Raw genomic sequence first — 14,651 nt, forward strand, 5'->3', positions numbered from 1 at the left:
AGGTAGTGTAAGGAGAAGCAGCAGATCTACAAGAATAAAGTCACCATGCCGGGGAAATGAAGACTAGTCTCCAAAGCTTTTAGAAATTAATTACCTCTCGATGAACATTAATTATGACACTTCTGACCCTGCAATGCAGCATAATTAAGCCTATGCTAATCTTAATTATTTTCAAATATTATTTTATCTGTGTAAATCAGAAATCAGTAGGGTGAAAATATTTTAAATTAGAATCGTTAATGATTGTATTGAGAGTATCTAAAAGCATTCGATTTCTTTTTTTTTTCTAATTGTGCAAATTGGTTTTTTTGAGATCCTGATGATCAAAACTTCCTCACTTAGTCACTCTACAAAGCTGAGATTCGGCACTGAGAGCTAATAAAGATGCCTTCCCACCCTTTGAACCACTGCAAGAATACCTTTGGGGGCACGTTGCATATAGCGGCAGAGCAAGTACTTTCTTTCCACACCAGCTGCATGTTCCTGCCACAGAGAATAAAATCCAATCGTGGATCTTATGGAGTTAGAATAACAGTGTAAAAACAGCCCCCAAAGTTAGGTGTCTCCAGCAAACAGTTAATTCAGCAAAGGCTGCAAATGACAGCTAGAGAAGGTGAATGCGCACAGGAACAAAACCAGGATTCGGGTGTGAAATTAGCTAATGCAATTCCAAAGTGCCTATTCAGTTGTTACCCTCGCTTGAAAATGTTGCTCCGTTTTAGCTGTTTAATTCTTCTTCACGTTTGTATACCTATTATTCTGACTGATTCTTTTGTTTGTAGCAGATAAAGAGGGCAAAGCTACAGCATTAGAATAATAGTGTAGGGTGTATTTCCACCAATATCATCCTGGTTCTTTAAATTCTTAGTCTCCAGATCAATACTTTTAAAAAGGTATGCAGTCTCTGGCTTCTGCTGATACTCCAAAAGTACAAACTCTTTTATCCTAGTGCAGGGAAGTGGGAGAGAGGACTGCTGGGTTCTAGGGTTGGCTTGGCACTGTTGCACTGTGTTACCATACACAAGTCACTTAATGAGACAAGAAATCATTAGATATTCGCACTCAAACTGAAATTTAAATTCCGCCTTTTCTCTGTAATATCCTGGGACCAACATTTCCACAACAACACTGTAAACAGCAAGTCACTTAATGACATGATGCCTTAACTTATCCATCTGTAAAATGGGAGTAATAATTCCCAGCCTTACAGGGAGGTTTTAAAGGGTTTTGAAATCCACTGATGAGAGGTGTAAGAGAGAGCCAAAACACTGATGAAGTAAAGATGGAAAGGACCAACCAGAATGGCTATTACCCAGAATGACTCTAATTATGACTAATGGGAGACGTTTTCTGGCAAGATGATTTTATTCTTTCCAGAGGACAAAGAGGGTTTCAGAACTAATGTCAGATGAAGTGCTCATATGGTATATATTATGGTATAGAGTAGAAACCTGTGAAACGAAAAGGCCTCCTGTTGTACCAAAGCTTTTCTTAATAGGTTTGTTACTTCCAGTTGCTCTCCATTGCCAAAGTATCTGCTCTTCCAGGAAATAGATTTTGGGTTGATGCATGGAAATGTCTCCCGCTTAACAGATCTATTCTTTGATCAGATCAAGTGTCCTACTGCTTTTCAGTACTCTGGAAGTTTATTCCTTTCTCAGAGGCACGTTTAAACTGCCTTGCAATATTTGTGTTTTGGTTTGGTGCACAGAGTTATACTCTGCAGGTCCGTTCCTTTAACAGGAGTTTAAGTAGATGCTTCTGCCAATAACGTGCTCTCTCTCCCCTTTTCATGTAGGTTTGGTTTCTTTTTTACGTCTGACTTAGCTGCAAGCTATTTATTTTCAGCGAGTGTGTCTCTCTTCAGTGGCTCATCTCCTCCTGCTTTTTTAACCGAGGTTTTATTATCCACCTTGCCTTTCTAGCAGCATTTACAACCAACAGAAGCTGAAGATGTTTATGGAAAGAATTCCTTGTGAATATTTATCTTAACTAATTTGGTGTTTTTAGGAGGAGAATAACAATGATTCTTCCTTTCTGAAATGGACTTTCTCCTTTATTTTGGTGTGTAAAGTTTAATTATTCCCAAACTTTGAACAGAGCTTGTTGTGCTGCCACAAAGGAAACCCATGTGTGTGTCTCGCTGCCGAGGCTGAGCTCTGAGGATTGAGGGAGTGACTCATTCAGGCTGCAGGGACAGTCCTGATTCAGTGACCCCATACTCACCGCTCACAGATTCCTGTAATTGCCTTGACAACAGCCTGGCAGAAAGCTAGCCATCCCTGGGTATGTGTACACAGCGTTTTGGAGCGAGCCTCTTCACCCGGATTTGCAGACTTTGAGTTAGCAGGGCTTGCGCGAAGAGCGCTCTAAAAATAGGGGTGTGACAGCTCTTTGAAGTTGTTACTCTGGTTCTGAAGTCCACCCACTTCCCTAGGCTTCAGAGCTTGAGCTCCAGCCCAAGCCATAACTTCAAAGAGCTGTCTACACAGCTGCTTTTAAAGCACCAGTGAAAACCCCGCTAGCCCAAGTCCTGAGCTTGGAGGCTCCTTCTGAAATGCTGTGTAGACATATTCCTTTTGTCCCAGCTGGAGGTTCAGTTTTGCCCCCATGTGAGTGCAGAACTGCAGGGTTAATAACCTTACAGGGGAGGGAGAATGTGTGAAAATCACAGTTTAAATTGGCTTGTGATCAGGGTAAAGGAGAGAGGAGATTCCTTGAAACACGTAGGTGAGCCTGGGTCCAGCAGAAGGCCCTTTTGAAGGTAGCTAATGGGGACAGCTACACTGCAATAAAAGACCCGCAGCATGGCCATGGTTGGCTCAGGTCAGCTGACTCAGGCTAATGGGGCTCGGGCTGCAGGGCTAAAAATTGCAGTGTAGACATTCAGGCGCAGGCTGGAGCCCAGGTTCTGAGACCCTTTGAGGGGGGTGGGTCTCAGAGCCTGGGCGCCAGCTTGAGCCCAAACGTCTATGCTGCAATTTTTAGCCCTGCAGCCTGAGTCCCGCGAGCCCAAGTCATTTGACCTGGGCTCTGAGATTCGGTGCCCCGGGTTTCTTATTGCCATGTAGATGTACTCAATGTTTCCTATTTTGGGCTGTGGATTTAGGAGGCCCTTTACGCTTTCAGCCTGATTTGTGTGTGTGCTTTGTCCCCAGGATATCCCCACAGGAGCTGACAGCTGTGTGACCAGCCTGTCGTGTGACTCTCACCGCTCATTGATCGTGGCAGGGCTCGGTGATGGCTCCATCCGTGTCTATGACAGGAGGATGGCTCTGAGTGAATGGTAACGAACTACAGCATTCCCTTTAGCCCACTGCAGTCCCCCTGACTGGCAAGTGATCTCCTCCCTGAGTCTTACTGGTCTCTTGTCGCAAAGGCTCCACATTCAGAGTGCACTTACCAGCTGTCACGCTGGCTTCAGTAGAATGCGTCACTGAAAGAATTTGTAATGTTTCAGTGAGCCCTTTATAGCCTTCGTTATGGTACCTGTGTGCCCAGTCCCGCTCATTAATATTATCCCACCTCAGCAACCTTGCCTGTTGGTTCAGGGATTTTCTCAGCTGACTCGGAGCTCTGTGGTACTTCCCTGCCTAGTGACAAGGATCATGTCCTGCATCATTAAGCCCCCAGATTTGCTAACAAAGGCCAGAGGTGTGAGAAGGAATGGCCCTTTTCTTCACCTCCGTGATTTCAACCAGCAGGACTCAGAAGGTCCCTAGCTGCAGAGCTCCAGCTGCAGATATTAGAGGAGCTCACTGTGCCTCCTCAGATTTCCTCTGTCTTCCTTCCAAAAAGTTTCCCCTTTCTCTGCTTGCTCCTCAGCCGCGTCATGACCTACCGGGAGCACACAGCCTGGGTCGTGAAAGCATATTTGCAGAAACATCCTGAAGGCAACATCATGAGTGTCAGGTAAAAGGGTCTTGAATATTGGAGACATTTTCCCCTCCCTTTAAAAATTGGTCACTGATATGTCAACACCAAAGAAGGTAAAGCTCTGCACTTTGGCATTTCAGCTCAGCAGTTAACTCCTGCTCCAAAACTTGGTGAGGGAAGGGAAGGAGAAGGAAAGAAACCTGTAGCCTACCTGGAAGTGAATGAGGGGGCTCAAGGAGACATTGTATGCTCTGTTTCTGCTTCCTTATTACAAATGGCCTTGTGGGGGTCCTAGGAGAGAGGACGTAAGAAGGGAGGACGTTCACTCTGCATCCTCTGGGCATATTGCTGTGCTGGATTACTTCACCATATAGCAATTTTCTACACATAAAGACATTTCTGCTGCTCAGTAAATACTGTGTGGAGAGCAGCCGATATTTATTTGCCTGTTAAAGGGACAGCAGAATACAATTTACAGTCACAAAGATGCAGTTTGTCTACAGAGATGCTCTTCTTCCTTGTTTACAGAATGAAAACAGAACCTAATTCTCCAGGACGTAATGCTTTCCGGAGGCAGGGGATAGAGTGGCAAAATTTATCACGATTTTTAGAAAGGGGCTTAGATGGTGCAGCTGCCAGATTTGTAGTTCTCCTGTGTTAGAGTTTTTAATCTTCCTCATAATCTCCCTCAGCAATCCCAGGGAGCCAGGTCGGCATCACTGCCTTGCATGCCTCGCTTCCTCTCCACCACATCCTCCTCAGCAGTGTCAGAAAGACAGGAGAAAAGGTCTGGTCCCCCATCCCAAAGCAACTGGACTGTGGTCAAACAAGCCATCCTGCAGTTCATTGCCTCTCCAGAAAGGAATGCCTTTGGGCTCAGAATAACTACGGTATCCATGAAGAGTGGCTTTTATAAAAGAATTCTCACCAGCAACTGGTTCCAGTATAACTATTTCCTGAAGTGCCTCAGACATTTGTGTTGCCAACTCCACACACACACACACACACACACACGAGTGTAGTCACAAAATCATTCACAAGCATCTCAATAGTGTTAATAAAATCCATTCCATGCTCTTACTACATTTTATTGCGCGCCAGGAGCAACTACACCAGTACACCGTCGTCATCAGGAGGGCGCCCTCTGCTCATTGGGAAGGAAACTGCAGCCTTCTGGTCACTGGGAAGGGCGTTCTGTACACTGCAGCCCAGTACGGCTGGGGTTGGTTAATGTCAGCTGAGCCTCCCTTTCTTGCCAGCCTGGATTTGAGCCAGCAGGTTAGCGAAAGGGAGGGCCCAGAGCCAGGGGGAAGAGGGCATTCGCTTGGCCTGAGCTTGGTGCTGCAGAGAGTCAAGAAAGTAGATTTAAAAACAAAAATCCGCTCGCTGGACCCCTTCCCCGCACTTCCAGGGTTTGATTTCTGAAAACAGCTGGGCAGCTAACCCCAGGCCAAGCCAGGGGAAGGAGTAAAGGAGAATTGAAATCAAGCTAGCTCCGCCTTTGATCCTGTAGTAAGGGCTTCATCCCTGGAGGCACGGTGCCCCCCGTTCCATTGGGGCCCTGGCCCTGTCTCATCCCACCCCACCTTCCGTCCGTACGGCTCTCCTCGCTAGCTAACCTGCCTCCCCCGCCCAGCCCGCTTCATTAGCCATCTTACCCTGCATCACAGGGTGTGCTGCCTACTACAGAGCGGCGAGAAAGAACATTTGGATAAAAACAAGCCCTGGCAAATGTGCTGCTCTCTCCAACGTGCGCCTGGCTTTAGCAGAGTATTTAATTAGCCTCCACAGACTTGATTTCCTCGCCTGCAGGTTGTAGCAATCTCCGCACAAGCAGCCCTGGAATGCGATTCCTTCCGAGGACGTGCTCAATTGAGACGTAACGACATTGACTTGGTGTGCAACACAATGTAGTAAAAAGAGCATGGAATGGATTTTATTAACACTTGAGCTGTTTGTGAATGATTTTGTTACTATACATATTGGTGACATCTTTCTCTGCATGGTACGGTGATTGGCAGTGACAGTCGCTAGATTTATCACTGGTCACTTGGACACTTATTTTCTCACTAGGGAAACCAAAAAGTCACTAAATCGGCAATGCTGGCAATAATTACCCAGCGAAATCCTAGAGGACCCTCATCTGGATCAAAAAGCATGAGAGAATGAGTTTATAACCTAGAATTGACCATTGTAACCAGATCACCTGGGGAAGCTCACTCATACGGCTAAAGGGATCATGACACCTAGGCTGGATAGTCATGTGGCCCTTTGTCCAGCCATTTTGATCTAACCGCTAGTGCCATGATTAGATTGTCCTAGTATCTAGTAGCCCTTTAAGGATTCTTACTCCAAAATCTCAGCTTTACAGATTCATAGAGCATTGCAAGAGGTAGGCCCGGCTAGCTGTGCCTTAGACTCACTTCCTAATTGTGCTTAATTGTGGAGAAAATATGTCAATTGTGGGGAGGGGGTGGGGAACAGCATGTCAGGTACAGAGAGCCACCTGTGCCTATAAAGTAATCTAGCTTTAATAACCCTTCTGCTTAAGGAATAATCAGCAACCGAGTTTTTAAATTTTCATCTGATCTCAAAATCCCATTGTTTGGGGCTGGGCTAGTTCCTTGAAATACTCCAGCCCCCCCTTGTGCAGACTGATCTTTCTATGAAGTTTCAGTCGTCTTTACATAAGCTCCACAGTTCAGAAACAGCTGTGTTAAAGGTGACCAGTGTCCTTCTAATTACTGCTGGTTCAGGATCGCTGTCTCTATTGATTATCACTGGGCCTCTCAGCAGCATTAGACCCAGTGGAGTCTGACATCCTCATACTAGTTAGAACCTGCTGTTATTCAGTTTAAATCTTGCTTATCTCATCCCCTGGTGTCTGTTTCACTGGGTCAGAGCAGTCATGAATCTTTTCCTTGTTGCTGCCTTACCCTGTTGGCCGTATCTAGGGCCAGTTCTGTTCTGCACTGGTAGCTTTGCCTGATCAACCCTTAGAAGATACAAGCTGTTAATCAGCATTTGCTGACATCTGCTCCAAAGGGTACTCTGAACAGCAGGGGACTTATGGACCAGAGACCAAATAACTGGCAGAATGGGCAGTTCCATAGGAGCCCCTTGGATTACTGCCTGCTGCTGGAATGTAGCAGTCACACGGGACGGAGGAAAAGGAACTGGGGCCTCATACACGGCTTGTTGTACTGCGTGCGACATACCAGTGGAAGCACTTTCGTCATGTCGGTGGGGGTGGGGTAAGATAGCAGTCACTCTTCGGGACAGTGAACATTCTTTCCTTTCTGTGTGTGTACAGCATCTAGCCTACTGTGGATCCTACTGGAAACAAATGATGCTGGGGTGGATAAGGTCACAATGCGGGACGTAGACGGGGAGAGGTGGTACTGGGCTGAATCTCTCCTCGGGTGTAGTCCTGTCAGCGCCATAACCCGGGCAGTGCAGCTGCCCAGGGCGCAAAGCCGCGGGGGCAGAGAAATGACAGAATAAAACTGTAGGTGGCGCAAGTAGGCTTGCTTGCCCCGGGCACTAAAATGCCCAGTTACGGCTCTGCCGTGTGTCATGGTGGTCTGTTCACAGGGAAGTGAGTGGCCTTTTCTCTGGGGCTTTTGAGGCTGCACTTCCCGTGGGACAGAGTCTAATGTTGTGAACCTCCTCTGTTGATAGTGTGAATGGAGATGTCCGTTTCTTCGACCCCAGGATGCCAGAGTCTGTGAAGGTTCTTCAGATAGTCAAAGGTCTGACCGCCCTGGACATTCACCCACAGGCCAATCTGTTTGCATGGTAGGTTCTGACCCCATCCCACCTCCTCTGTGGAACAAAGAGAGACGAAATCCATCATTACAAATACCATTCATGTCTCTTTTTCCCCTTTGCTATGACCAGTGCCGCTTCATTCCCATGTGTGCAGTTCAGGTATTTTAACCCTTTTGTGTGTTGTTGAAACCTTTGCACTGGTGACTCAGAGTGATGGTGCAGGGTGTTGCCAGTTCTCAGTGTGTCAGACTCCCTACCCGAAGGCAGCAGGTGTATGGCAGGGCTGAGAGGGGGGCCCCAGCATCCACTTCACGGTCACGGTGCCATGGTAGCTGTGGGAAAACCACCTTAGGGGAACATGCACTTTCATTGGCTCTATATATTTTACATCTTGAATTTACAGCAGAACGGGTAGATCCTCAGTTCGAGCCTGTCTATAAATCTCTCTGTGCTGAGGCTGCTGCAGCATGGATTAAAACCAATCTCTTTGCTTATAAGAACGCATGGTACACACTTTTGCTTTATAAATGACTCCCGTCTCCATAGCCAAGCAGCAGTGAGTAGAAAACCCTTTATGTAGAAATGAAGAGTATTGTCAGAATGTGGTGAGTATATGGTGATCTCTCTTCCTTCCAGTGGCTCGATGAATCAGTTCACTGCAATCTACAATGGGAATGGAGAGCTGATCAACAATATCAAATACTATGATGGATTTATGGGACAGAGAGTCGGAGCCATCAGCTGCCTGGCTTTCCATCCTCATTGGGTCTGTATTTTCTTTTTCACTTCGCAATTTTTTTTCGCAGTTCTGAGTGAAGTTCTGTAAAAAAGGGGCTGGTCACAATGACTAAAGACCTCCCCTTGTACAGGAGGCTGCTGCACAGTCTTGCCCAACACAAGTGCACCTTAGTCCCTAACCTGCAACCTAGCTGCTTCCGTCCAGGAAGCCACCCTGCTCTGTCAGTGCAGTGCAATCCTATCCCAACAGCAGCGCATGCTGCTCCGGGGCCGAACCTCCGGGGCAAATACGGCCCGTTGCACCAAAGTGCGCAGCAGTTTATTAAGGTGCAGAAATGCCCACTGAGGGCTAGAACAGGATTCCAAACTTCAGAGCCATTTTTGCTCACTGGTTGCCTGCCCATTTTTTCACTTCGCTCTGGAACTGCCTTTTGATTTAGCTTTTTGCTCATGGCAGCTTATGCCAGAGCTGTTCTGTAAGGTGTGTCAGCCTAGGACTTAGGTGAGCACCACCATCCTGCTCTACAGGAGCCAGCTCTCTCCACCAGCACATACACATGAGACAAGCCAAAATTTAGCCCAGATTACGGAGCACCTCTTTATTCTGTTGCTCTTCCTCTAAAACTGATACCATCACCAAATGCCTCGGAAGTGGCTGCTGTCTCAGCAATGTAGACCGAACCCACCTTACCACCATATAACACTGTAGGTGTACATGGGACTGTGCGGTAAAAAAACCTGCTGAAAATGTAAGCGTTCCTGCACAATCTAAAGGCGAGAGTTCTTAAAATTCAGAACAAAACAGGGTGGAGAGAGGTCTTGCAATGGGAATGTGTCGCAGAGCAGGTGGCTCTGCACTGTTCTTTAGAAAGAGGGGAATGAGGGTGTCTGGTAGTTGTTTAATTAGGAGATGTCACACATTTGCAGTATGGCCTGAGACGGCTGGAGATGGGAATAGGTGAGGGAGATAGAAGGAGGAGCAGAAAGTAGGTGGATGGGGAATAGGGAGCAGGTGAAAGTTAAATGAGGCAGTCATGTTGGAACCTTGAAGGGTCAGGGCATAAGTGGTTTACATTTAACGAGAAAGGACAGTGGCATTTGATGAAGAGCCTGAAGCAGTGGAGAGAGCAGTGAGAGGAAGGAGAGCTATGATGTAACATGCTTTTGGCCCTCCGATCTGGGGGCGGGGTGGGGAGGACTGGGGTAGTGGTTTCTCTGGATGTGCATTTTACATCCTGAGGAGGAAGGCCATAAAGGGGAGCTTGTGCATCTGTCTGCTGCTCCTTTGCAGTGGGAAATCACCCTGCAAGAAGTCAAACACCAGATGAAAGTTTTGGGTGCTGGGAAGAGGGGGTTAGCAAGTCTGAATTTTGTCTCCTTTAAAATAAGCAAACAAAGAAACCCTCTAGTCCTGGTCTCTTCGAAGCCTGGAATTGCTCCTGGGGTTCTCGATAGACAAGTGTGCTAGTTTTCAATCCAGGGGATTGTTTGTAACAAACACATTTCTGATCATTTAGAAGAATTATAGTAGAAGTTGGCAGCTAATGGCCACCATAATTTTTGCCCTCAGCTGAAACAGTGGCAAACAATGACATAGCCTGGGACAGGTGGAGGAAACAGTCTGTTGTAGCTACCATGGCAGACCCAGCTAGGAGTTCCCTAGCATCTGGCCAGCATTGCTCAGAATGCTGAGACTCGCCACCTGGGCTGATTTGTATCTTGTAGCCCAAATTGCCTTGCCCCTTTCTTTTCTTTTTCCCTCCCCCCATGACTCCTGCATATTTCACTTGTTTGCTCTCTGTCCCACAGCCTCACCTGGCAGTTGGAAGCAATGACTACTACATCTCAGTGTACTCGGTGGAAAAGCGGATCAGATAACAGCAGCCTCACTGGAGAAAGGGAGAGTCCCAGCGGGCAGGGCCATGTCTCACCTGTAATGTAGATAGAGAAATGATCGACGTGAATGTTTAGTGTTGGCTGCTGCTGCTGCCACCCATAACCTGAACATATTTTTTTCTTCTGACTCAGCTACTGATGACTTGGAGAGGTGGAAAGAGAGACAATCTCCTGTTTTCATTTCAGCCGTAACCTCTAAAAACTACAGAAAAGGAACATTTCTTTTTTGTTTTCAATGGTTGCTTCTGTTACAAACATGGTTCCAAAGCTCCAAAGGACTGGATGAGACAATACCTTTGTGAGGGGCTTTTTATTTGAGTCTTTGTTCCTTTGTTTCATGGGGGTCTAGGTAACTTAAGGAATGAAGTCAGGACTCACCTACAGCTCCATGCTTTCTCACCCTACCAAGTGACCCCTCTGTTACGTATCCTGTGCCAAAGAGCAGTCCCTCTGGCAGACAACAGGATCCCAGCTGGCCGCCTGCAGAATATCACACCTAGTCTTGAGAAATCTGTCTGTAACAGAGAGAAGGGAGACAGGAAATCATCTGCTGTGCTTGCTGGCCTCCCTCTCTCGTGTTCCTTCTCCAGTGGAAGTACAGACAGAGCGAGCGGATGAGCGTGCAAGGCAGCGAGGAGGAAGAGGGAAGGTGGTTGCAGGTAAGGAGAATAGGAGCAGTGTGGAACACTGACAGGCCATATAGCTCTGCATCCAGATGGAGGAGAACCAAGAAAATGAGCAACATCCTCTGTGCCCTAAGGAAATTGGATCGTCACTGATGTCACTACTTTCTGTTCATGGGCACCTTCGTATGTCAGTGCAGATGAATGGGGTGAAAGACTTCATCTTATTCACTCCATTGTTTCAGGAGTCGCTGTCCCTTTGCCCACAGTAACGCCCCCAAAGCACATGAGATGTCCTGACAACTGCAGACAGGGAGAGGGCTTGTTGTAGCCCTGCCTTAAACCATAGGCTTTCCTTTTGCTCAGAAGTGCTAATATTCGGCTAGCTAATGGACGTGAACATTTTCTCATACGTGACTGTATGCACCCAGCTGTATACATGTGCATTTGCATGCACCTTGGTGTATATGCATCTGGGCATATTTGTATGTGTCTGTGTGAACCCAGGCAGATACGCATTGCATTGGCATGTCCTTGTGTGTTGTCACATCTGGGCATCCATGTGTATGTTCTGATCACAAGAGAATCACTGCCGTCCTGGAGGGAGAGGGGCCAACAGCAGATCCTTCTGCCTTGTGCAAGACCATCTTGTCCCCAATCTCTAGGGAAAGCTAATACCCTCTCCCACTCCTTTCATGCCTGTTGGTAATGAAGATTCCTGTCCCTTGGAATCCATAATGTGTCTGGAGATTGATTTGGGGAAGGAGGTGGCAAAGCTGAAGGGAGCATTTCCCCAGTAAAGTACTGTCTAGATGTGAATCAGCTGGGCGGGAAGAACAAAACCCTGTAAAGTAACAATGATGATGCTAAGCTATCCAAATCTAGGAAAACTCTCTCCATTCTGGTTCTGGCATCACCGTTACTCACAGGCCAGCAGAGATACCTAAGTCAATGACAGTAGTGTTAATGAGAAAAGAAATGAACAACATTGTTGCTTTTTGTTGTGGGCAGTAGCTTCACCTCCCCCACTGAACTCAGCTGGGGATGGCTGACCATGTCGCTGCACGTAACATGCCAGAGCATTTTGCTTCCGGAGATGCTCATTCAGCATTCACGCAGCCTGAATGCAGCCAGGCAATGCCATGGCATCAGAATCACCCAGGATACTATTGTGCTCTGCCGTTAAAAGTCAAATAGTAAAACGCTGCTGTCTGCAAATCTCAAAGTATTCCTGTTGCAAGGTGGCTTGAGCTGAGGGGACTGAGGCAGGTACCCCAGCTGGGGCACTCCCCCCACTCACAAGCACAGCTGCAGCCTTCTGTACCCTCGGGTGATCTACGGGCCACCTCACAGGATGCTGAATCGAAAGCGATGGAAGGAAATCTGGAGGAGCTGCTGTTTTACCTAAACCTCTGTGTTTTTCTACAATGTGGACTTCCAAAAGTTAGTGATGAGTTTAAAAAAAAATTGCCTCTCTTGGTGGCCCATTGAGCTGCTGTTACACACAGATTTACTTGCCCCAGTGTCTGTTACAGTGGTACCAGTCTCCACCTTCTGATTACCATGCCTGTCCCTCTGCGTGTGGCTCTGAGCTCAGGGAATGGCCAAGGACCGGCATGCTGGCCAGCATTGAGACAGAGGTTGGGATTTGCAGATAACTGACTAACATGCACTATTTACAAACACCATAGATTTTTAACCTCAATCAGTGGATTTGTTTAAAGAACAAGCGATACCTGGCAAAATGCAAAGGTGCATTGTGGGAAGCTGCTTTGTCTTCATACCAGCATTCCCTGAACGCCCTCCCAGCCTCTGCAGCCAGGAGTATGGTTTTTAACTGACTCGGCCTGTTGAGCTTTCATCTAAGCGTGTGTGCGTGTCTGGGCTCTGTTTTCACAGGTCTGATGCAAAAATTCAATCATGAAGTTTAACCAAGGCTCTGGAGAGCATCCTACCTAAAAGTTCACTTATCTCTATTTATTTTACAAAAATAAAAAAGATATTAAAAAAAATAAACTCCGAGATTGTAATGTGAGAGTAAAATAAATACAAACAATAAATGGTTAATAAAGTATAAATGCAGAAACAGCCTGTGGTCAGGTCGTTTTATTGTAATGAATGGGAGGAGTTAGTGTTGCCTAGTCTTGAGAGCAGGAAAACGGGCTGTGTAGGGTGGGGAGAAAATCATAGAAATGTAGGGCTGGAAGGGACCTCAATATGTCATCTAGCCCAGTCCCTGCACTGAGGCAGGATTAAATATTATCTAGACTATCCCTGACAGGTGTTTGTCTAACCTATTGTTAAAAATCTCCAGTGACTGAGAACCCATAACCTCTCTAGGTAATTTGTTCCAGTGCTTAACCACCCTGACAGTTAGGAAGTTTTTCCTAATGTCCAACCTAAACCACCCTTTCTGAAATTTGTGTGTTGCTTCTTGTCCTGTCCTCAATGGTTAAGGAGAATAATATATCACTCTCCTCTTTATAACAACCTTTTACGTACTTGAAGATTATTATCATGTCCCACCTCAGCCTTGTCTTCTCCAGAGTAAAAAAACCCATTTTTTCAATCTTTCCTCGTAGGTCATGTTTTCCTAGATCGTTTATCATTTTAGTTGCTCTCCTCTGGACTTTCTCTAATTTGTCCACATCTTTCCTGAAGTGTAGTGCCCAGAACTGGACACAGTACTCCAGCTGAGGCCTTATCAGTGCTGACTGAAGTGGATCGTCACTTCTCATGTTTTCCTTACAACACTCCTGCTAATACAGCCCAGAATGACGTTCGCTTTTTTGCAACATTTAGTTTATTTAGTTTGTGATCCAATATAGCCCCCAGATCCTTTTCTACTGTACTCTCTAGGCAGTCATTTGCCATTTTGTATTTTTGCAATTGATTATTCCTTCCTAAGTGTAGTATGTTGCATTTCTCCATATTGAGTTTCATCCTATGTGATTCAGACCATTTCTCCATTTTCTCAAGATCATTTGGATTCTAATCTTATCCTCCAAAGTGCTTGCAACCCCTCCCAGCTTGATATCATCTGCAAGCTTTACAAGTGTACTTTCTATGCCAAATCATAATCATAATATCCAAATCATTTATGAAGATATTGAAAAGAACCAGACCCAGGACAGATCCCTGCGGGACCCCTTTCAGTCTGCCCTTGCGGCTTGATTTTGAACCGTTGATAACTAGTCTGTGTGGTTTCCAGCCATTTGTGCACCCACCTGTATAGTAAGTTCATCTCAGCTATATTTCTATAGTTTGTTTATGAGAAGGTCATGTGAGACAGTATAAAAGCCTTACTAAAGACGAGATAGATGACATCTTCTGCTTCACCCACCCACCCATAAGGCTTGTTACCCAGTCAAAGAAGGATGTTAGGTTGGTTTGACATGATTTGTTCTTGACAAATCTACGTGGACTGTAACTTGTCATCTTATTTTCTTCTAGCTGCTTACAGATAGATGGATTATTTGCTCCATTATCTTTCCCCGGTACCAAAGTTAAGCTGAATGGTCAATGATTGCCTGGGTTGTTTTGATTCCCATTTTTATAGATGGGTACTATATTTGCCCTTTTCAAGTCCTCTGGGATCTCTCCTGTCCTCCATGAGTTCTCAAATCTAATTGCTAATGGCTCAGAGTTCTCTTAAGCCAGTTCCTTAAGTATTCTAGGATGTATTTAATCAGCCCCTAACTTGTCTAAATAATTCTTTAATTGTTTGTTTCCTGCTTTAGCTTCACT

At 46.0% G+C, this 14,651-nt stretch overlaps 1 protein-coding gene across 5 annotated transcripts in view; it reads left to right on the forward strand.

Moving 5' to 3' along the window:
• Positions 1 to 13,060, forward strand: part of RPTOR (regulatory associated protein of MTOR complex 1) — a 306,196-nt gene extending 293,136 nt beyond the window's left edge. For 4 of the 5 annotated variants that reach the window (XM_074970550.1, XM_074970552.1, XM_074970553.1 and 1 more), the window contains 5 exons: positions 3,159 to 3,286; positions 3,826 to 3,912; positions 7,558 to 7,674; positions 8,284 to 8,413; positions 10,195 to 13,059. In XM_074970550.1, the coding sequence (XP_074826651.1) occupies positions 3,159 to 3,286; positions 3,826 to 3,912; positions 7,558 to 7,674; positions 8,284 to 8,413; positions 10,195 to 10,263 (531 nt within the window). In that variant the 3' untranslated portion in view covers positions 10,264 to 13,059. Of the gene's footprint in view, positions 1 to 3,158; positions 3,287 to 3,825; positions 3,913 to 7,557; positions 7,675 to 8,283; positions 8,414 to 10,194 lie in introns of all 5 variants that reach the window. The other variant, XM_074970551.1, reaches the window with a different exon arrangement.
• The last annotated feature ends 1,591 nt before the right edge of the window (positions 13,061 to 14,651 follow it).

The sequence above is a fragment of the Natator depressus genome, chromosome 14, assembly GCF_965152275.1.
Source record: "Natator depressus isolate rNatDep1 chromosome 14, rNatDep2.hap1, whole genome shotgun sequence".
Lineage (NCBI taxonomy): Eukaryota > Metazoa > Chordata > Testudines > Cheloniidae > Natator > Natator depressus.